This window comes from Alligator sinensis, unplaced genomic scaffold (assembly GCF_000455745.1).
Source record: "Alligator sinensis unplaced genomic scaffold, ASM45574v1 scaffold546_1, whole genome shotgun sequence".
Taxonomy (NCBI): domain Eukaryota; kingdom Metazoa; phylum Chordata; order Crocodylia; family Alligatoridae; genus Alligator; species Alligator sinensis.
Genome location: NW_005842061.1, coordinates 407958 through 430202, shown reverse-complemented (window position 1 = coordinate 430202; position 22245 = coordinate 407958). Strand labels below are relative to the sequence as shown.

Genomic DNA, 22245 nt, shown 5'->3' with positions numbered 1-22245 from the left:
AATGCACATCATCAAAAGGTTATTTTTTAAAGACACACTACTTACTTTTTTAGCCAAGGACACAATGTTAAGGGAACTGAATGCTTAAATATTTAAGTTTGTAACTGACAATTTAACAACTCCTACTATACTTTGTAGCTGTTTTAACTAGGAGTAGCAGACAACCAATGTGCATATTGTTAGTATAGCATGACATTTTGGTTGCAGATTCTTTTCTTGAAGTGGCTGATATACCAGCTGTGAATATTTTTTTAATAAGCATACAACACAGTCTCTTTTTTTACAGATAGATTTAGTTTTTCACTCAGAGCTGTAATTCAACTTTTTGGTCTTATTTGAAGAATACAGCATTTTCTCACCAAATTTACAGTATGTGCTCTGTGAGTGAAGATTGAACTCTGGCAGGTAGATAAGCTGGCAGAGAGAGGCTCTCTGGAAGAGACTAAAGGGAATTAGTTTTGCCAGGGGAAGACGGTTAAACATCTGGTAAACTAGATCTGCATGTAGTCTGTTAAGGGCTTTTGTTCTAGATAAATGCTTGCCTTTGAAGTAGGCTATTTGGTCGCTAATTCTGATAGACTTTTTTTTTAGAACAGAATGACCAGATGTCAGACCTGTTGAGGTGAACCAGGTAGGTACAAACAGGACTTATCTGTGAGTAAAAGAATCATAGGATTCAATTTCAAGTAAGATGCAAAGAGAGGCCTAAGAACCAGAGATGGGGTATTTGGAGAAATCATTACTCAGAGATGCAGTTTGTCAGGTGATGATTTGGATACCATTGTGCATCTTATGAAATCCATTTGATATTGGGTTCTCTCTCTGTGTATTTGCATCAAACCACAATCACCACTTTGAACATAGGATCTTTGAACAACGAAATGGCGACTGCCAAAGGTAAACCAGTTTGTCAAGTCTGAACTCCACAGGGAGGTAACTAAGCAATGGATCACCTGATGGTGGACTTTGATCACCTTGCCAGGCTGACAAGGACTCACCTGACAAAGAGAAACTCAAAAAACCTCAAAAGTATATAAAAGAGCTTGGGCAGGGAAGAAGACCTTAGGACTGTCCTTTAACTGCAGGACCATCCCAAGGACACTGGGTACAGAAGTAGGAGGAGATGGACAAACATCTTATAGTTCAGTGGAGAAACTATGTGCAGGAAAATAGATCCAGGATTCTTTTAGGAAACTCTGACCTAAATCCCTTAGAGCTGCTTAATTCTTGTGCTAGCTAAAGTAAGGAATTGTTAGTTTTTAGAACCCTTATAAAGCCTATGTATTTCCTTCAACTGTCCCATGTCCTGGAAGAAGTTACCGCTAAACCCAGGGCATCTACAAGACTGGAATTCTGGGAGTTGGTGGCCAAAGCTCCTGCAAAGAGATTGGGTGCATTTATGTGCATGTGCACGTGCATGTACAGATGGTCTCAGGTTGTTGAGCTCCTAGGTCCAGTTTCTGTAAAGGGGTAACAAAGAGAGAGCCTGTGCCTATCTGTGATAGAGAAGCCAAGGAAATAACAAGTGTTTCAGCCTACTAAAAGCATAGGGAGCTTAAGAGCCCAGAGTCCTAGTATGCTGGAACCCAAACTCAGCAGCCTGGTGTCATCCAGCTGTGGGAAGTCTACAAGGGCTGTGACAACCAGGAACTGTGACAAGCTGCAGTAAAAATGTCCATAACTTCATTGTGTGTTGGGAGTGTTTTTGTTGCGCTAAACAGAGTCCCATTCCTTCCACCAGGACAGAATCCACTGGCAGTCACCAGTCACCATCTTACTACATTAGAACAAACTCTTGTTGTTTAACTATAGCTTGTCTATAAACCAACTGCCCAAGTTTTCAGGTGAAGATCTTACACATTTTTGCTTATGAAGCCTTTCTTGAACTGAATAAACACAGAGGAATTGCAGTAGACAGCCAGTGTTTATTTTTTACAGTATGAGGATTTTCAATTCTGAGCAAAGACCCATGGTGGATATATAAATGCTAGGAAGTACTGCAAGTTAATTACAGATAAAAGACGTGTAGTGACCAAAGCATTAGCTCCTCCACAACACTGCATATAGCCACATGCACTGTTTCCTTTTTGAAGGGTTTGCTCTGCTACCACACCTGGTCCAGTATAAAATTCTTGCATTTTACCATACTCCTTTGGACTGCACGCAACCACTAACATGCGTGAATCATACCAGGCATTTGGCTCTTTTACCTGCTGCAATGGTGGCACAGCTGGGATTACAGTACTATATGGCAACTAGACTCCTGGGAACTGAAAGCTTCTTTACATCCTGAGTTCATTTGATATGCATGCTGGTAACTTCTATTCTAATTAAGTAATTTAGCCTTCATGTGCATTTTACATGGACCTTTGCAGAAGTTCAACAGCGCAGCACAGACTTATTTAATGGAAACTTTAATTATAGTTAGACATTCATTCAAGATAGAAAAATATCTGAACATGGCAAACAAGAAAGAATGAATGAACAGTTCAGGAGACAAGAAATATTTTTCCTTTCTGAAATCACTAAAGCTAATGAAACGATGACAACCTCACTTCATCGCCACACCTTTTCCTGGTAATCACCAACTACAGAGATAGCTGCCATACGTGAACCCAGAAGGAAACATTAACCTGGGAGGGACTGAAAAGGCTGATTTGTGAGGCACCTATCTTGAGGGCAGCCATCCATCCCTAAACCCGCACAACAACCCTAATTTTCACGGGTCTGACCTGCAACTTGCAAACTCAGCTCGCATAGCAAGTAGAGTCCTCAATACATTTATTTATTAGAAAATCTAGAAAATAAGATATAAGAGTCTAGAAATTCTCTGGAAAAGAAAAATGCAGGAAAGAGCCTTTGGGATTTTATGTGGAATTGATCAAATGTCAGTTAAACACGCACTTTCCTTTACTGAATGGCTGTGGAGAAGCAGGCCAACGAGAATTTACAGAATGAAGTCAACTCAGAGTTAAGACTAGGAAAGAAAAATTTATGGACAACAAAAAGTCTAGACTGAAATACTATGCTATAAGTCAAAGGGACTGTAGGTGAGATGAGATAAGATTTTATAGATCTGATTGGGGGAAAACAGATTGCTTAATAAATTAAGCAAAGGATTAAATGAATGATTTCAGAATGGCTGAGCATACCACAGGCTTTTACAATCTGCCTTCAACAAGAAAACACAGTAAAACAATTGGGCAGTTTTCAACAGACAGGTAAATGAATACTTGGAAAATACAAACATATATGAATCAGCTGGTCCATAGATATCACTGATATTTGATTTTAAAAATTTGTGGAAATCTTGAGAAATACTGATTGAATGGAGAAAAGACAATGTAGTGATGATCATCTGAAAAGCAAGAAGAGTGAGCCTGACAGTTACTCTGCTTATAGTAGAGTATTAGTAAGAAAAAAAAAAAAAGAGGGAACCTCCTGCCCCCCTCATTAAAGCCTAGCAGGGTCATGAACAATGAACACAATTCATATATTTTAAGGACAGAAGTAATAGTGGTCACAGAAGCTCTGGAAGCACACCCTGTAATTTCTGTGTCCAACCCATGTCTTCTGTAATGAGTAGCTTTTTAATATATATATTCCATCTTCCAATCACGACTTCAAGTGATAATGACTCCATCACACTGGTGGGTTTAGAAAGAACCGATATAACATGAGGAACCTGATTGGTTTTCTGCTTCCGGACAATTACAAAATCAGTGACAGAAATGGTATGGAACCTCAAGTGAATCAATTGATTAAAATCTAACTAGTGGTCCCAGCTAATCAATAGCCAATACCAGATTTTCAGAGGAAGAGGCGAGAAACCCTGTAATGGATAACTATGGAATATTACAACCCTAAGGTAAGTTTTCCCTTAATCCAGGCTGCTAGTGGTTGACATATGCTCTGATGCATGAGAGAGTTTATATCCCCTCATACCCATTTTAAATCCTATCTGTGAATGTTCTCATTATCCATTAAACATCTAATCCTTTTGTGAATCTGACTAAGCTCTTGGCCTTTATGATACGTTGTAGGAATGAGTCCTACAGGTTGATTATGCATTGTGTAAAAAAAGTATTTCCTTTTGCAGTTTGAAATATGCTGCCTTTCAATTTCATTAAATGTCCTCTCATTGTATAATGAGAAGCACATGATCTACCTACTCTGTGCCATTTATTTTGTACTCTCTACCCTCTGATTCATCTTTTCTCTGAATAAAACAGCCCCAAACTTTTCACTCTTTTCTCAAATGGAAATCTTTGTCTGCCTCTAATCACTTTCATTGCCAATTTCTGCTTTATCTTTTTGAGAGAGGGTTAATAAAACTGGTCCAGGTAAAGACATATTATTGGTTTATACAATGACAATATACAAGTCTCAGTATTATTTTCTGTCCTATTCCCCATGTGGACTTTTTGCATTTTTGTTTGCCAAGAAACACTGAACACAGCTTTTTATCAAGCTGTCCGCCCTGACCCCATGTCTTTTCTTCCTGTGAGACTCCAGTTAATTTAGAGCTCTGAAACAGGCCTAAGTAATTGTGGGTAGCTTTTGATGACCATCACCTTATTTTGGACACCACTGACTTTCATCAGCCATTGTGACACCCATTCACCTAGCTTTGTTAGTTTCTTCTAAGGTTTTTCAGGGTTTTCCCTAGACCAGGGGTGGCCAACCCGCAGCACATGTGCTGCACGTGGGCGTTCAGTAAAGAGCGCAGAGCACTCTGTGGAGCAGAGTGGGGACAGGATGCTGCTGAAAGAGGAAGTGTCACTGCCAAGAGCCACTATTCCCTGGCCCTGCAGCCACCACCAAATTCAGGGCTTTGGATCATTTTCTGCCATATAAAACTGAAGCAGTTGCAGGGCCAGGAAAGGGTTAACCTGGCCTCTGATGCCCTCTCTTGCAGTAGCACCCTGCCTCTCTACTCTACTCCATGAAGCCAATGACATCGGATAGAAATTGCATCCCAGATTCCTGTACATGCTTCTGAAAATTCTGCCCAAACGTCTTCTGAATGCATTTGACCAGAACTGTTCCCAGTGCTTTCTCCATTGTCCATTTTTGCCATGTTAACAATTGAGCATGTAGTCTAACTCTCATTTTTCTTCCTCTTAGCTACTTTCTGATCTGTGCTACAGTATTTTACTTCTTTCACTTCACAACTGCTTAGTTTCTTAACAGCTTCTTGTGAGTTACTTTATGAAAGTCCAACTTTATCCACTGTTTTGTTGACATTGGTACCTTGGAGAGGAATAATTTTCATCTACAACAGCTATGCTAGTTTGATTTCTCCTGCAAAGGTATTGACCATAATTATATTGTGGTTACTGCTATTAACTGACTCAATTACAGTAACTTCTTGAATAGACTTGTTTGTTGCATAGGACTAAGCTGAGTCTCTGTTGTGTGTGCTTTAGAACCACCTGTTCCAAGAAGCAATTGTTTTAAACTTGCTGATGAATTGCTTTTTGGTGGGGTACAGCAAGGGGATTTGATAGGTCCACCCTTATTTAATATCTTCATCAATGATCTTGAAGGAGCAACAATTCTATTAAAATTCACAGAGGATGAAAAATTGAGAAGGGCTGTAAATAGCAGTGAAGACAAAGAAATCATAGAAAATGACCTAGTAAGATTGGAAAAATGGGCAGGAAATGATAAAAATGAATTGGAAAAATACCAGCTAATACACCTGTGGGAAAATAATCTCAAACATAGATGTACAATGGAAGGAAGAAAAATTAGGAAGGAGTAAATATTGAAAGGGACTTTCAGATGATAGAGGAGTGCAAATTAGCTGTTAGCTAGAAAGAAGATATGGCGGCACAAAAGATCAATGCAATTTTGGGTGGAGTATACAGACATCATATTATACACAATGGAGGTCACAGTCCTTTAGTCTTTGGTTCTTACGTGAATATTCCCTCCAACAACACATTCAATCATGTACAGTCCTATCTCAGGATATACTAGATATAGTCAAGAGCAACAAAAATGATCACTGGTTTGGAGACATTTATTTTGAGGAAGATTAAGCAAAAGTGAAATGTATATAGCTTGAATAAGCAAGGATTAACAAAGTGAAACTTTATCAATCTCCAAGTAGTTGGATGGGAGAGACAGCCAAGAAGAACAGATGCTTAATTTGATACAAAAGGAAAGTAGAAAATAATAGGAAGGAATCAAGAGAGGGCTGGATAGAACAGCTATAAGTACAAAACAGGAACAACTATGTTGGCCAAGAGATGAGTTAGACAACTGTGTAGGTCAATTCCATTTCTTGATTGGATGATACAGTGAGCTGCATTGTGACCTGATATGCTTTGTTAGGTTGCTACTACTTGATGGTGCGCCGTGACATAAGGATGCAGCATTAACACTGACACAGGGGCCCAAAGATGGAAAAGTGACATCACGACACAGCATCACAATGACTCAAGTTGATGACTTTGTTCTGTAGAACACTACTGCCTTGACCACCTGCTCCCAGACTTACTTTCTCTGTGCCAGTCCAGCCCATGCTTTTCAGCAGACGAAAGGGCAATCTGTACAGATAAGGCCTCCCTCCAGGCAGCCAACAAAACACAAACTAGTAAATAGTCAGGAGCAATCATAGTCTCTCTCCAGGACAATTGCATCCTGAGTTATTAGAGCCTATATTAGCATCACTAAGGGCTCAGTTCATTTGCCACCTCACTTTACTGATTACTGCAGAGGCAAGCTAGCATAAAAGCTTTTAACTGCTTCTTGTGCTTTGAGTCTTATACCTTGTTCATTGTTTATGAGGTAATAGGTCCTCTCCTGAATTTCAGAAATATGTAACTGTAATGGCCCAGGAAGAGGTTTCTAGAGGCCTCTGGTAGATGTTACACTTAAGACGTGATTAATCAATTAATTGCTTCTTAAATAGTGGCCCAGCGACATGTTCAGGGAACTAATGGTGCAATCAAATGGGAAATAAGCCACTATATTTTCCCACAAAATATATGTTATAATTTTGCAGCAGCTTTCCATTGCACTTTAAATTGAATATGTGAAAGGGTCCCTAGCATGCAGCCTGAGCTGCATGGCAGGGCTCTGGGACAGGCCCAAGTGCAGTCCCAGGACTGGGACCCACAAACAGCTGATTGTTGGTGTCACCTTTGGCACTGTGCTTGAATCTCCAACTGGCCCTCAACTGATTGTCCAGCCCAGCCCCAGGACCACACTGGTTCACCAGGCACCCAGATTTCTATTTACTGGTGCAGGGGGATCTCAGGCTACCCCTGCACTGGGAAGTAGTAATGGCATGATTTGGATCTGATACTGTATCACAAAAGCATGTGTCATGCCAGGCATGTGTGACATAAGAGGAGGTGCAATTGTTGGGATCAGAGAACAGACATCATCGTGCCATTAAGTGAATGTGCTCCAGGGACCCAAGACACTTGAAGGGGAACCATCCTGTAAGATCACCACTGAAAGTGATATTTAGAAGTGTATCATTATTCCTCCATTGCAATCATGCCTAAAAAATGTGTTTTAAATGCCATTGTGCTGCAGATAGCATAGCCTTTATATAGACAGAAAGAAATGAAGAGAGGGGAAGGAAAAAGATAACTGGACCAGAATGGGTCTGCAGTGGTTTCTCACCAGTGACCTCATCCAGGCTCTCCTTTGTGATATGGTCGTTCTGGTTGACCCACTCGCCATTGCACTTGAAATAGATTTGGGTAGCAGGGTTGGCTCTACAGATAAGTTCCACAGGCTTGTTCTTGACAATGTATGCATCCTGTGGCTCCAGCAGGAAATGGGGGAGGGTCTCTGCAGGGGCTGATGGGAAAGAATCTGGAAGCACATCGCCATACTCAATTCCTGCAAAGAAAGTGAGAGAAGAGGGAAAAGAGTTACTCTACTAAGTGTGCTCTGAAAATACTTCTGCAAGCTGCATAACACAAGTCAAAACCAATTAGCTCTTTGTTTAACACATCACTGCCAACTCCTCTACTAGTGTTACTTTCACTTCACATAGTTTGAAAAACCTTCTTAAAAGCCTGAAAATAATTACTTTCTTCTTGATTTAATCCTTCCCCTGTTTATCGCTCAAATATTCCAGGCATAGAGGGCAGAATGGCTGCCTTCACCTTCCTTCTTTCTCAGATGCCTTTACCAGCGATGGAAGGAGCAGAAAAATGACTGGTTTATCTGTTGGCTAAGGAGCCTACAGGGAGAGCTCTCTTTATAACTTTCAGTGTGCCACATTCAAATGGTGGAACTATAACCAAACAGAGCCAGCCCAGGACCCTTAAGACATTGCAGAAAGACCCCTGTTTTGGTACTCACTCCTGGACTGTTCAGGACAGAGGACCCTACAGGTCAGGCTTTAGAGGATGTCACTACAGTGACATGGTCTGACTGATACAGGGTATTCATGGGCTTAGGAGGAGCTGCATATGTTGTACCTTATCCAGTGAGGGAAGACTTACAGGAGAAACGGCACTATCCCTTGGTTGTGACAGGGACGAGGTAGTGGGGCTGTTCTCAAAGAAGAAAAGCAAATACTTAGAAACACATGAGGACCTTTTTTGTTAGGTTATAATAGTTGTAAAGGCACTTATGACCAACAACACTCTACCACCCTGTCATAACTGGGACCATGGTGGTTCCTGTGAGCTATTGCACCTATGGGTCCACCATGTCCCCGCTTACGTCCAGTCATTCTGCTTATGAAAAAGAAAAGTGGCATTTATACTGGTACTGGACCCCTGGTACTCCACAGGTATGACAGTTCTGTGGGTCTTGCCAGGTGAAGGTACTTGCTGCGGTACAAACGGCTATAGAAAATATGATGCACCCAGGACTTGTGGCCGGAGCTTCATGTCAGAGCTACCTCATTGTTTCCACAAATAGTAACGTGAATACAATGTCAAGACATGCAAGGCACCTGAGGCTGCACTGAAGAGACATACTTGAGAGACAGACCTAGAAGTCATGGAAGAAGATGACAGGGATTTAAAAAACCGCATGCTACACCTAAAAGCTGAAATGAGTAGGAGGCTGCTTGTCTCATCTTCTACCCGGTCTTCTGTTCCATGTCAGCTCTTTATAGGTCTCCTTCTCTGAGAGTGAAAGCAGAGGGTTTGGCACTGCTCCAGAGCCTCCGATACCACAGGCTAAAGGAATGCATCGGTATGATCCAAACAAAACGCCAGCAGGGCTAGCATTGGGAAAGCTGACCACCACCGTCACATAAATCACATAGATTTCTCTTTAGTTTTTAGACAGAGCTGTTTTTTGGATTCCACTGGTCCCAGTGCCAGCCAACTCTCCCACAGTTTTTGCAAACAGGCACATTTCTCTATGCTTTTGATTTGATTCTCTCTCTCAAAAGAGCATACACACAATGTTCACACTATCACACAAATGAAGAAAAGAGGTTTTGGAACAGCTATAAATATAATCTAAAGAAGTCATTTCTTATTTTTTCTACAGCCAACACCGTTGAACTGATAATGGATTTGACCTCAATGAATTTTGAATCTTCATGATCTCTTGCTCACATCAGCATGACTGCTTCTATTGTAGCCATGCCATTTTCTTTATAAAACAGGCATACAAAGACAAACAGACCCTAGAACACTTGAAGAAAAGACTACACTTGATCTGAGCCTTCAAGAGGCTGAGAAGCAATTAGTCTCGTCTCTTGTATTAGTGTGTCTTGTCTCTTGTATTGGTGTGTCTTGTATTCGTGTATTAGTGTATATGCGTCTTATCTCTTGTATTACTCTTGTCTCTAGAGACCAGAAGTCAGGTATGCAGGTTTGATCACAACTTTAAGCAGTATGCAAAGTTTAGTGGATACCTACACATAGATGTAATCTTAAAACTGCAGAACTCAGGTCTCAGATGCAGAAGCCAGGCTGCATGGTGGAAGTGTGTGTGGCTCTAACCACTGCTGTCACTCCAGAACTTTCCTGGACCCAAAACTTAAATTAACAGAATCATGAGCCTCATCTGTTCAAAGATCATGAGTCAGGTTCCCAAAAATATCATGATTATTTATGAAAATAAAACTGGGGTTTCTTCTACTTAGCTTTTTAATTCCTAGGCCTTCAACTAACATTGGGCCACAATGTTACACAACTAACAGTGGGCCACATTTTCAGGCTTTTCTTTGTACATGAAGGCCACGTGCTAATTTACTTAAACAGCAAGTCTTGGCTTTGGGCACTGGTGTGTTAAAGACAGTATTTAATATCACCAGGCTGGTGAAAACATCACTAGATCTGTCCACAGTGAGGCAAACCCCCTCCTTCCTCACCTCTGGTAGAAAGCAAGGGTAAAAAAAAGGGAGATCCCAGAGCACTGAAAAATATATGGGAAATAACAAGGAAACAAGAGAGGAAGTGGTCCAAGAAAGCCCGATGACCAAGCTGCCTCCCAAGCAAACATAAACGAGTGAAAAAACACGCGAGGTCAATCGTTTAAAATCCATTTAGGAAAATTGACTTTCCATTTCCATTTAACACAGCACTAAGGGAGAGCAGTAGGACATTTGTCATAATCCATTAACTGCTCTTTTGGAAACAATGAATTAAACTTCAGGCTAATTTCTCTCTCTCTCTCTGGCTCGTCTCCTCTCTGCTACTGCTGCTGGCCATTTCCTCCCTGATTTCATTTGCAGGTCTGTAATTTTCTCAGCACCCTACCAATTGCACTGGGACACGGGGTAATTAGGGCATACAATGCCCTCCTGGCGTGTAGTTACAATCTGCTGCTCAGCTCAAGCGCCAGGCTGCCGGCTGGTGCCTCAAACCATCACAGTGGAAGGAGAGACGAAACAAGCTGGTGGGGGGAAGAGAAGGAGAATATGTTTTTACGAAGATCAAAACATGTGGCTAAAATGTAAAGTTCTCCAGAACTGCAGGATTTCATAAATAGATGTCCTGTCTCCTAAATCCTACCAGTTAAGAAAGCACCAGTGTGAGGACAGAGGACCATATATTCTGGCAGCTTTATATCTTGTCTCATAAATAAAGGCATCAGTAGCAAATGCATCAAGGTCCCCAAGAGAATAGCCAGCCCTGAGAGACTAGGGACAGAAATTACACAAACTGGTATATGTGATCAGAAACCGGTTCAAATCTGTAACACAACAGAAGTTCAGTGCATTTAAATTGTTTTCAAAATGGCTGAAACCGATTTAAGATAAACCTGAATGGCTGTAGTATCAGACTTAATTGATTTAGATTAAATTAGTTTATTGAATTTCTGTCCCAGATCCCCTCCACATTCAAGTTAGCTCAGTCCCCCTGCATCTCAGCATGCTTTGCACCTCCCTTACAAACTCTCCCTTGCAGGGTAGACAGGCTACACTTGGCCCAAGCTGTCTGCTCTAGCATCCCCCCAGCTTCTGGCCTGAGCCACTGCAGGCATGTGGCTGCATTTCCCAAATCAAAAGTGAATGTCTGTTCAATTGCTTATCAGTTCAATCTATGCAATTTAGACTAACCTGCAAAAACTGAATCGATTCAGCCTCAGGCTTTTCAACTGTTTGCACTTAGACAGAGAGACAGAAGTGAGGGGCTCCCTCATAAGTTAAAGGGATCAGGAGCAAGGGGATTTGGGCAATATATCAGCACTCAGGGAAACATGCCTGAGGGAAGAATCAGGGTCAGCTGCAGGAATGTAATCAAAACTACTGACCACATTAATACCATATGTGACGCTATTAATGGAATGCATGATTTAACCACTGCAGCATGATATTGCAGACCACAGCCCTTTGCTAAGAGCTCCAAACCCTTGATGACTCACAACTGCCAGGCACAACAAGGTTTCAGCGGAACAGTGGGGCACAGAAACAATTAATAAGTACCATAAACATGGTTTCTGCCCTGCATGGTGTTAAGAACAACTAGTACAGGGGGATGGAGTAGAGCTACATTGAAGACTCTTTCCTACTGCATCAGTCAGACGACTGCTAACTCACACCATTGCAAGGCAACCAGGCTGTGATAGTGAGCCAGTCTTGTATCAGCAGGAGGAACATTGCCTCTCCGCTCAAAAGTCAAACACCACTTGTAGTAGCGATACAGTTCTTTGAGGTCTTGCATCTAAGCACTGGCCACCTTCTGCTTGTTTAAGCCAGAAACAATAAGCAGGATGAAACATGCAAGCATAAGCACAAATGTACTAGCAAAGCACTGAAGAGGAGGCTTTTACAACCAAGCCACTATACCGTCTTGCACGCCACTAGTGAGTTGAAGTGAGGCTCTCCTGGTCCTACGCATGCAGCCATTATCTCAAGTTCTTTTTCCTCCTTATAATTCTAAAACAGCAGTTCAATGGCTGCCTTAGTATTACTTTGTGCCTTATACCGAGTCCTGTTTCACACACGGTGAGACCCTGAAACACAGAGGATCTCACCTTTTTTAAGCTGCTGTTTGATACCGTGTTCAGCAAGTAACTTAGAGTAATACAAGCCCTTTGATGCCACCATCCTAGATATTTTTGGCAAACAGGACTGACTGAGTAGAGCTGAGTGGGTAACAAATACAGCCAATGAAGCTAACTTAGCATTAGTGGTTAAGCCTTTCCTTTTAAAAAAAATCATTCCTCTAGCATTTTTCATACTGCAACCTCAAACTTCTTAATACAGCCTTTGCATCTCTGCAGTGCTACTATTCTGCTTTTCCCCTTATAGAGGCAGGCAAAATGTCATGTGGCACATCAGTTGGCCAGTGTCACAGTGCAAGTAGCTCATTGATAGGGGGAAGAATAGAAACCAGGTCTCCAGACTTCTCTAGTATCTTTACTATTCCAGAAGTCGTGAATCTATGTATTGGCTGTTTGCTCACATAGGCATAAGCAGAAGTCCTAACAAAGGAAAGGATCACAGGTGAAATGAGTATAGTGTCCTCAATCAAGCCTTTACTGATATCTCAAAGTAGCATAAGTTTTAGCACAGTTCATCCTCACTAGTAGGCACAGCCCATGAGAAACCTCAGACTGGAGTAAGGGGTATATCTCAAGTAAGGAATGAGGTGCACTGACAGTGGGGATTGGAAACTGAAACAGCTAGTAGCAGGTAATTTGGACTGAAGTTCAGAGGTGAGGTCCACTGTGACAGCTTTGTAAGTGAAGCCTACACAGCAACCAATTGGCTCTACCGATGGCACTTCCTGTTCCTGAGACCCAGTATCCACCTAGCATAAAAATCAGCCCCTCCACCTCACCTTCCCACCACAGGGGCTCATAGCCTAGATCGGTAACATGTTCCACCTCCCTTCCATGCTGCAAAAACACAGATACACACATAAATATTGATTGGTGCGTGCTCTGCTTCCCTTTTGTCTGCCTGTGGAAAGGGCCGTTTATGCTCTTTGCCTGAGCTGCAGGCTGTTTTTATGACTTTGTTTTACAACTATAATGCCAGGATCATTTATAAAGCAGGTTTGTATATAAAGAATGTAAACATTTGAAATCCATTAGTCTCTTAAAGTGCGTCTGGCAGAGTTCCCCCCCACTCACTTCCCTCCCCTGCCCCTGGTAATCTCCAGTCCTCTCCCAGGCATGGCTGAGGGGAATTTCAGAAGATTACAAGTACTTAAAGATATATTATCCCTGGCCAGAGTTGTAATGCAGGCCTGAAGCTACCGATTAAGTTTCTCGCTGCAGTGTATGTGCCAGTTGTTTGGTTTTTTTATTTTTTAAAGTAAGATTTAAAACCCCAGGTCAGGGGCAAAGAGCACAGCAGTTTAGAAATTGCACATGCAAAAACCTCTGCTGAGGAGGGCACTTGCAGAAAGACAGGGATAGTTGTCTCCTAGTTTACAAGGTTCTTTCATCATCAGCTTACACATAAGACCAACTCCTACCTAAAATTCATGGAAGGGTCCCAATGTATATGCATCAGCCCCATGACCCACAAACCCAGCTCGCACAGCAATCAGGGAGGTGAATAAACACACTATCAAAAGTCACCACTCAAAGAGCTTTCATCTTTGGGCTGTGATGTTGCGTCATGACAGGATCATGCTGCATCACAACATCATACGCTAAAGCAACATCCCAAACACAAATGTTTCCATACCCCTATGCAGCATTGCTCTGTGCTTGCCTTTTTCTCATAATTTGAGCATAACATAGGCAGCAGGCCAACTTTGGTACAGAACACCTTGCAAATCATTCTGGCATGAGCAAGGGGGCCCATTGTTAACCAAACTGAAATCAAGACATTTCCCTTCCCCAGCAAGACGCTTTGCTTCTTTGTTGATTATAATTGAAGATTTGGGTCATCAGAGAGGATTTTGGAGAAAAAAAATTACCGATGACTCATGGCAAACGCAGATAAAAAAAAAATCAACAGATTTGTGACTCATTCTTGATTATTTGTGAAAAGGATTTGTGCTACTTCTGTTGGAGATGTTTCTACTCTCTCTTTCTTCCCTGCAGCTCTGCAAGGACCTAGGAGGGGAGCAAAGACAGCTCATCAGGCCCCTGCTTGGGGCTCAGTAACAAAAACACTCCCCCAAGGTAGTACCTCTAACTCCCATGCCTTCCTGTGACCAAACAGCAACCCTCACTACAGTACAGGAAGCACTTTCTTGCTCCTCATATATGAACCAGATTCATCTAGTGCCTGATATTCAAGTCCCATTTCACATCTAGGGGATAGGATCTGTAGGGTATGTCAACACTGCTTTCTGCTCAACATGTTTTCACAGTACTGGAGTATAGGCAATATAGTCCTAAAAAGAGCTCCACCTAGATGCAGAATTCAGTTTTAGGGAGGTTTCTTGCCATAGCAGTCAAACCGGATTAACTGGCAGACAAGGAAGGAAGCTGAGTGAGAGGTACAATGGGGACATTCATGCGGTGAATTGGCACTTTGGTTGGGACTAGGCCACAGAACCATCTCAATCCTTGTCTCTAATTCTAAATACTAGACCACACCATTCCCTTTCCATCTGCATGCATCAGTTCAGTACTATATTGCCAAGGTGTTTGGCCATCCTTAGTTTTTCAAGGGGAAGGGGTGATTTTTTATTTTGATGATGATAGTGTATTTTACCTCAAGTCTCCCAGTTCCCTCCATACTCTGGTCTCACATAATGACCTTCTCCATGCAGATACCACTGAGCTCCAAGGAGCTATCATGATTAAGCAGCACAGAGGGAGGAGGAAACTGGCCCTGCCAGGCCAACAGCTAGCCAGGGCTGGCCCCTGCCACCTACTGCTGCTGGGTTTAAGGGAAAGCAGCTAGTTTCCCCACAGCTTGTAGAAAGCTTGCATATGTCATTGACATGAAAGGGTAATAAAAGTCCATCCTCCTCCCCACCACCCTTACACCAGCTCCTAAAGTGTTAAAATGTGTTAATTCCCTGACCTCCCCCCACTCCCCCACTTCATTTTACAATATATTTGGTTCATTTTTCCCCTCCCCAAAATAATGCCAGGGTCATTTACAAAGCCGATTTGTATATAAAGAATGTAAACACTAGAATTCCATTAGTCTCTTAAAGTGCCTGCTGGATCTGTCAATACCTGAGTAGTGATAAACCCAGCAGAACAAGCCTCCACCTGAGAGATCACCCAACTCTGAGGACCACCTCAGAGGGCTTTTTTAACTAAGGTAGTCAAAGCCCTGTGTCCTTGGCACAACTTCAGGAAGGTCAATCTCTGCTTACATTGAGATAGAACTGCAACTAAAAAAGAGCTTTTCTGTCTTCCTTTAGAAAATGGAAGAGAAACAAAAAGCCATGAGACAAGGTCTCAGGTGGGCACATACACATACACTTCCTTGCTTTCCATTTCAGCTATTGCTCACAGACAAAAGTGAAGAGACTGAATACACGAAGTGGCAGCTCAAGCCAGGCTCCCTGGCCCCTGTAATGCACCTTTTATTTCTCTATTACTTAAAGTAGGTAGAGAAGGGGGCAGGAGAAAAAGGTAAAGAGAAGAAATAACTGCTAGCAATCTTTATTACAATCAAGCAGCAGAGTTCTTCAACCCCCAGCCGGCCTGCAGCTCCGGGAAGGGAAAGCGCGTGCTATTAACCTCCTCACTCCTCCTTTCACTGCCATGAATCTAATAGGCTGTCGCAGCCTGGACACAGACAGGAGGCTTCCAGTTCTCTCACATTTCATTACAGAACCAAAAGATATGAGACAAGATACAAGCCTCAGCGGATAACAGATTCGGTGAGGCTTGCTTTCCCATGATTGATGGCTGGGCTGTTCCCATGAATTGTATGAACCCTAGTTAAAATATGGCCATTTTTCACTCAGGATGGGGTGACTGTGGTCCTCAGACTTCCTTCTGGAGTTCTGACCGGTCCTTTTGTTTCCCCCAACTTGAGCTCTTTCACTGCCTCCCAGGTCATGATCACCAAGCTGATCACGTCACTGGCACTGCCCATGGTTTCTCTTGCTCTTTTCCTATGGCACACTGTAGTCTTTGAGGGGTTTGGTCTTCTACACTAAGTGGCATAAAATGGGTATAAAGGTATTGGGGGGTGGGTTTTTTGCCTTGTGCAGTGCTGGTAAGGAGGGAGGCTAGAGTAGATGTTCTTATAGACCCTTGTAGGTTTAATGTCTATGCCATGACTGCTTCTAGTGGTAAGGCTCTGGACTCAGTGACCCACAGGGTCCTTTCTAGTCCTATATTCTTGTGTAAGCTCCTTCATCAATTATGAATTCAGTATCAAGTTGTGGGAACTCTCTGGGTACCACAAAACATGCGTCTGCTGTGGAACTTGGAGGGTACAGACAAGCAAAAGAGTTACAGTGAGCTGATCTGGGGGAGAACCTTAATGAATGTAAGCTGCTCCATGGTAAGTGTCTATGTGTGCCTGAACCTACCCAGTGGCAAATGAAGGGTAAATGAAACAGCTAACATACTGCAGGGTAAGAGCAGGCAGACGCTTGTGGACAGTTGCGGCAGAGCAGCTGGCATGCAGAAAGTCTCTGCCTCCTAACTCACTGTAAATTGTCTGCCTGTTGAAACTCTGAATAAGCAAAGGCATGAGGAAGAAGTCAAGTACAGGCCCCAGGCACAGTCACACGGAAAACTGGGACTCAGAGCTACCTCCTTCTCCCAGTTCTGTGCTTCATGACTTGCATAACCTTTGAGGTATTTATGCAAGGGCAGCACAGCCCAATGGGCAGAGGATACTTCCACTTCCTGTGGGTATTTCCCATGAGATCTCCAAAAATCTGTTTGGGTTTTAGTGGCTTTTAGATTCCTGCTCAGTTTTGAATTCAAGTCAGGGATCAAACCTTTAAAACAGGAATGTAAGAACGGGTATCATCCACTATTGGCTTTGCTGTGTAGGTTCCAGATCTCAGAATTCACAACAGTGGTGGTGATTGCTAGAAGACTTTGATTTAGACCAGGGGTGCTCAGGCCTACCCACCACACCCCACCTCGGCCTGTGGGCCAGATCCAGCACCCATGTCTTTTGGTCTGTGGGGCTCTCCACGGTCTGAAAATTGGGCAGTAGGGAAGCAATGCCACTTCCCCTGATATCAAATTTGTGGACCCATGGGCCCTGTGTGGTAGATTAGGCACACAGGGCAGTGTGAGGCCTGATCCCCATGTGTGGGGCCCAGCAGTGCCAGGTCTCAGAGCCCAATCCCAGCATGTGGGAATAGTTGGGGACAGCACAGGCCCAATTTCAGTGCTCAGGTGGCAGGGGTTAGTTAGAAGGGGGCAGTGCAGGGTCCCAGGTCCTGACCCTGGCACACAAAGGTGGGTGGGCCTGGCACAGGGCATGAGCTGGCACATGGGGGCCCTAGAGCCAATTCTGGCATGTGGAGCTAATGTGGGGGGTAGGAGGGAGGGGGGCAGCCATGGTCATGCAGAGCCCTATTCAGGCATGCAGGCTGGGCAGAGGCAGCATAGGGCCCACTTCTAGCACGTGAAGCTTGATCTTGATCCAGGCCTGTGTACTGGCCCCATGCCACTAACCTGACCCACAGGACCAAAAGACTGAGCACCAAGAAGCGCTGTGAGGATTGGGCTTAGAAATTCACCCTAACTAGAAGCAGAAAAAAAAATCAGGCTCTGGGTAACATTCACATCGTGATTGCCTTGCTGAATCCAAATCCCACAGTACTTTCTAAGCAAGAGCATGGCTGGAGCAGAAAGCTTACCTCACAGCTTGCTGGAAGTTACTGTAGCTGGTGCTCTTTACCACCTAGTATAAATCAGAGCAGGTTCTAAAGAGGCTAAAGTGGTTCTAATCACATTCAGCTTTAAGACAACCTTCCCATCTCAACTCCCCACTTGTGCCAAGCATCACTATATAGCTGCTGTGGGTCTGGCCCAATAAGTCTAGATAAAAAGAGAAGAAACCCCTAGGTACAGAAAAGAGCTCAGATCCAGGCAGAGAGCATTTCCTACACAGGTTATTGGTGTTTAAATGAGCTGAAACCAGGGGGAGAATGGGAGCTTGGGATGACGGGGAGGGGAGCATTCTGCTGGGGGGAAAAAAGGGAAGGGTACCATGCTGGGCACATTTATCATAAACAATCAAAACAGCCTTTCATAACCCCTCCCAACACTCACTAATTCCAGCCAGGCCTGGCCACCCACTGCATGGGAAATCTCTTGCATTCTCTCTGCTCAGTGAACACACTCAGGGGAGGAAAAAATCCATTTATTAGGGGAGAAAACACACATGAACAAAACAACCTCTTTCCTTTTACACTAGCTTCATCATGAGTGAAAGAACTGAGAATCCCACTGACTCTTAGTATAAAAAAGGAAAACTCTTAAGAGTGAGAACTTAAGAAAAAAGAAAAAAAATTAGCATCAAATGGAAGCTGCGTGGGGTGGAGAAAGCAAGGTGCTCACTATAGTAGTGAACCTTCTTCTTGCTACAGTAGCAATCCCTCTGGGAAGAATTTTCTATCCAGACAGAAGTCATCAACCCACCAGCTTTTCAAGCCATGTCAATAAATAATAAGGAAGTAAGGACAGGGAGAAGGACAGCAACAGCAAACTGCTTGAAAAGGGAACAAGATTCACTTACAGTTGCAGACACAACAGCTACAGATACCACAGATAGAGAAAGTGAGGGCACAAAGCTTTTTCCCTTCACTTCTGCCAATGCCCCTTCCAGCAGACAAGACTTACACAAGCCTGGAGGGTAGAGAAGCCAGGACAAGCAGCCAAGGAATGGCAAGCTATGAATGGTAGTAGGAGGTGAGTGGACTAAGAAAGACTCCACCTTGTGCTGAGCTAATAACATGTGTTGGTCCTGCAAGAATTGGGTAGCACATGTTATATGCACCTAGGCATATAACACGATACTCTGGAGCACCAAACAGGTGGCTGGCATCAAAGGGAAGCTTTTTTTGCATTTCCCTGTAGTATGACCCTGACCAAGGCTTGGTTGGATGCTGGGCAGCTGGTGTTTCAAGAAAAGCTGAGATGGAGAGTGGGGATGAGATGAGAACCATTTCATTTGCTTGGAGGCAGCACAGGGGGCACTCCCTTAATCCTGAACAGTGGCTGGAAAGAAAGGCAGGAGACGAGGGTGATGGGTGCCTGGTCCAGCCTCCCCCTCTCTCTGCTTGATTGGCACTGTTCCTGATTCCTTCTTTTCCATCTCCATAGAGGAAATATCTGGTGTGAAGACAGGCTCACAGTCCCCCTGGTGTGAGTACACTGAAGTCAAAGGTGTTATATCAGGGCTGAATCTGGCACTCCCAGGTCCAGGCATACAGGGCAATGAATTACAGAGCTGGACCATCCAGTATCTCTTGTATGCCCCCTACACCTGATAAGCTTCATGATCCTACTCAAAAACACAGTCTAAACACGGCTGTCTACCCTGGCAGAGGGAGACAAGGCAGAAGTGACAGCTTCTTTTGTAAAGAGCCCCTTGTGCACAGTCATTTCTCTGCAGGCATGTCAGGCAAAATGTGCTACCCTGCCTTGTTTAAAAGAAAAGATACAATGTTGGTTAAGGTTTAAGCCTCTCCCTAATGCAATCAGATTCATATTGCCCATGGCAGCCACTCACTAACAACACTAGCAAAGCCCAATTAGAGGATCCAAGCACTGTGTGCTATTTCTGACACTGCTCTGACACCACTCAGTCTGGTCCAGCAATTCCAGTCTTCCAGGTCCTTGAAATTAGACTACCAGTCACAGACTGCAAGATTCCAGCAAACCTACGTGTACTTTGTAGCTTCAGTGAAACCAAGCCATTAGAAGAGAGAGGATAAAATATTTAGGCTCAGTGCCTGCTCTGTGTGAATTGATTTTCGCCATAGAAGCAGTACCAGGACATTTTATGGTCTTGTCCACATCACTTCAAATCTGTTGAGGGATAGTGGTCCCACTATAATTAAAATACAGATAGGTTTTGCATTACAGATGAGAAGAAACTGTAACCTAATAGCATTCCTTAACCTTTCCAACCCTCTGCGATCATGCAAGGTAGTTTTTACCATTTACTTGAGACCTAAACATTTACAGAAACAAGAGAGAGAAAGAACGTTGGTAAACAAGATGGCCCAGGTTACTCATGAGAAGAATACTGTTTTCTGAACCTAGGCATCTAGGATGCTTGTGTTTCAACCTGAAAACACTTCTCTCTCTCTCTCTCCATGTCTTTCTCATACTCCTCTCCCCCCACAACCTTTTTCCTTTTTAAATACTATTAGCTAGTGAAAAATTATTAAGAAACTGATTTACAGAGGCATTTTCAAATGCCTAAGTGATTCAGAAGCACAAGTCCCAGCAATTTTCAAAAGGAATTTTGCTCTCATGTCATTTGGATACGTTTGGAAACCCTATCTGAAACCAATGTCCATGTGTTAAAAAAGGTATGATTCACTCCTATATGCCCACTTCCCTACCCCAAAACACACATGTGTTTGCAGGATAGATTACACCCTTAGCTTCCTTTTTGTTTGCCTCGCCCATTTGTGCTTGCTGGGGTGTAGCCAAGGACTATCCTAAAAAGCCCTTAGAATAAAGGAGAGAGAGACAATTATATATGGAAGACAGGCACACAGACAGACACACAGGTATAAGGATGAGAGATTCTTATACACATATATGCTGTGAATTTATAGTTCTGTTCAGACAAGCACCCTGAATCAACAAACTAATAATTATTTTTGAGGACACTGCACTGACTGTAATCACTGTCTCTCCCACACACATTCACCAGGGTTCCAGCCTGACGTCTCAGGCTGAGATATTCAAAGGTTTCAATGGGAGGTGATTGTCTCATTCCCTTTATTTCTTTTGTAAAATTACAGTCTTTAGAAACCGCAGTACTCTACCCTATGCCATGGGCAGAGGAAGGCTGGGGCTTAGCCCCCCCAAGTCAATTTCATGGTAGCCGTTGATAGTAGCAGCACCACCACCGCACCGCTGTCCGGCAGCACCTGGTGCCACTCAGCATGCAGTCAGGCCAACGCCCCACATGCACTCACCTCTGCACAGCTCCACTGCTCCAGTGCCACTGCCATATCCCACTGTTGCAGCACTATGCCCAGTGCCCCCACTGCATGCTCCTCCAGCCCCCCCAATAATATTTTCTCCCACTGCCTATTTCCTATGGTCCTCTACCTGTATGGGCAATTATCCTATTCAAAAAGGGGGACACACCAGTACACAACTACAGAGGGTGCAAGCATAACTTGCTGTTTAGTGCCTATTACACAGGCCTACTCCAAGTTTGATCTACAATTAATATAACTAGGGTACAATGCTCAGAAAAGAGCAGGCTCTTCAGGTCAGGGAGGGGCATCCCATTCTTTTAGGTCTGGAAGTCCCCAAGTCAATCCCCAGTGAGTTGTTTGTGATAGTGGTCATCACTTAAAGCAGCAGGTGACGGGTCTGTTGTTGGTACTTGCTGCTAGGATACAAGGGTAACTGAAGTAGCTGCACTTGCAGTGTTTGGGGCTTTTGTCTTTTTAATAAGAGTCACAGTTCTGTTACAGGCTTCTAAAAGAGCCTCTGACCCTCCCCCCAAAGTAACTTTCTATCAGGGAGACATGCCAGTACTAGAGACTGATCCCTCCCTGTGGTCCTCTGCCCCTGTTCTCACCAGCTAGGCACTATCAAGCAGATGTGGTCCTGTGCCTCAGAGGGAGCTGCATTTGAGTCGTTCTGCTCCATTCATGTTGCGTGACATTTGCCAAGAGCTTTAGGTTCTTTCTGGATGAAGTGTTTTATAGAGACGTCAATCATTATAATAACCAAAAATGCTCTGATGTGTAGGGA

The 22245-nt window shown here is 43.4% G+C and overlaps 1 protein-coding gene across 4 annotated transcripts in view; it reads right to left on the bottom strand.

The window, feature by feature from the left end:
* UNC5B (unc-5 netrin receptor B) overlaps positions 1-22245 on the bottom strand; it is a 124217-nt gene that overhangs the window by 35884 nt on the left and 66088 nt on the right. For all 4 annotated transcript variants that reach the window (XM_025203541.1, XM_025203539.1, XM_025203540.1 and 1 more), the window contains one exon: positions 7645-7866. In XM_025203541.1, coding sequence (XP_025059326.1) covers positions 7645-7866 — 222 coding nt within the window. The remainder of the gene's footprint in view (positions 1-7644; positions 7867-22245) is intronic.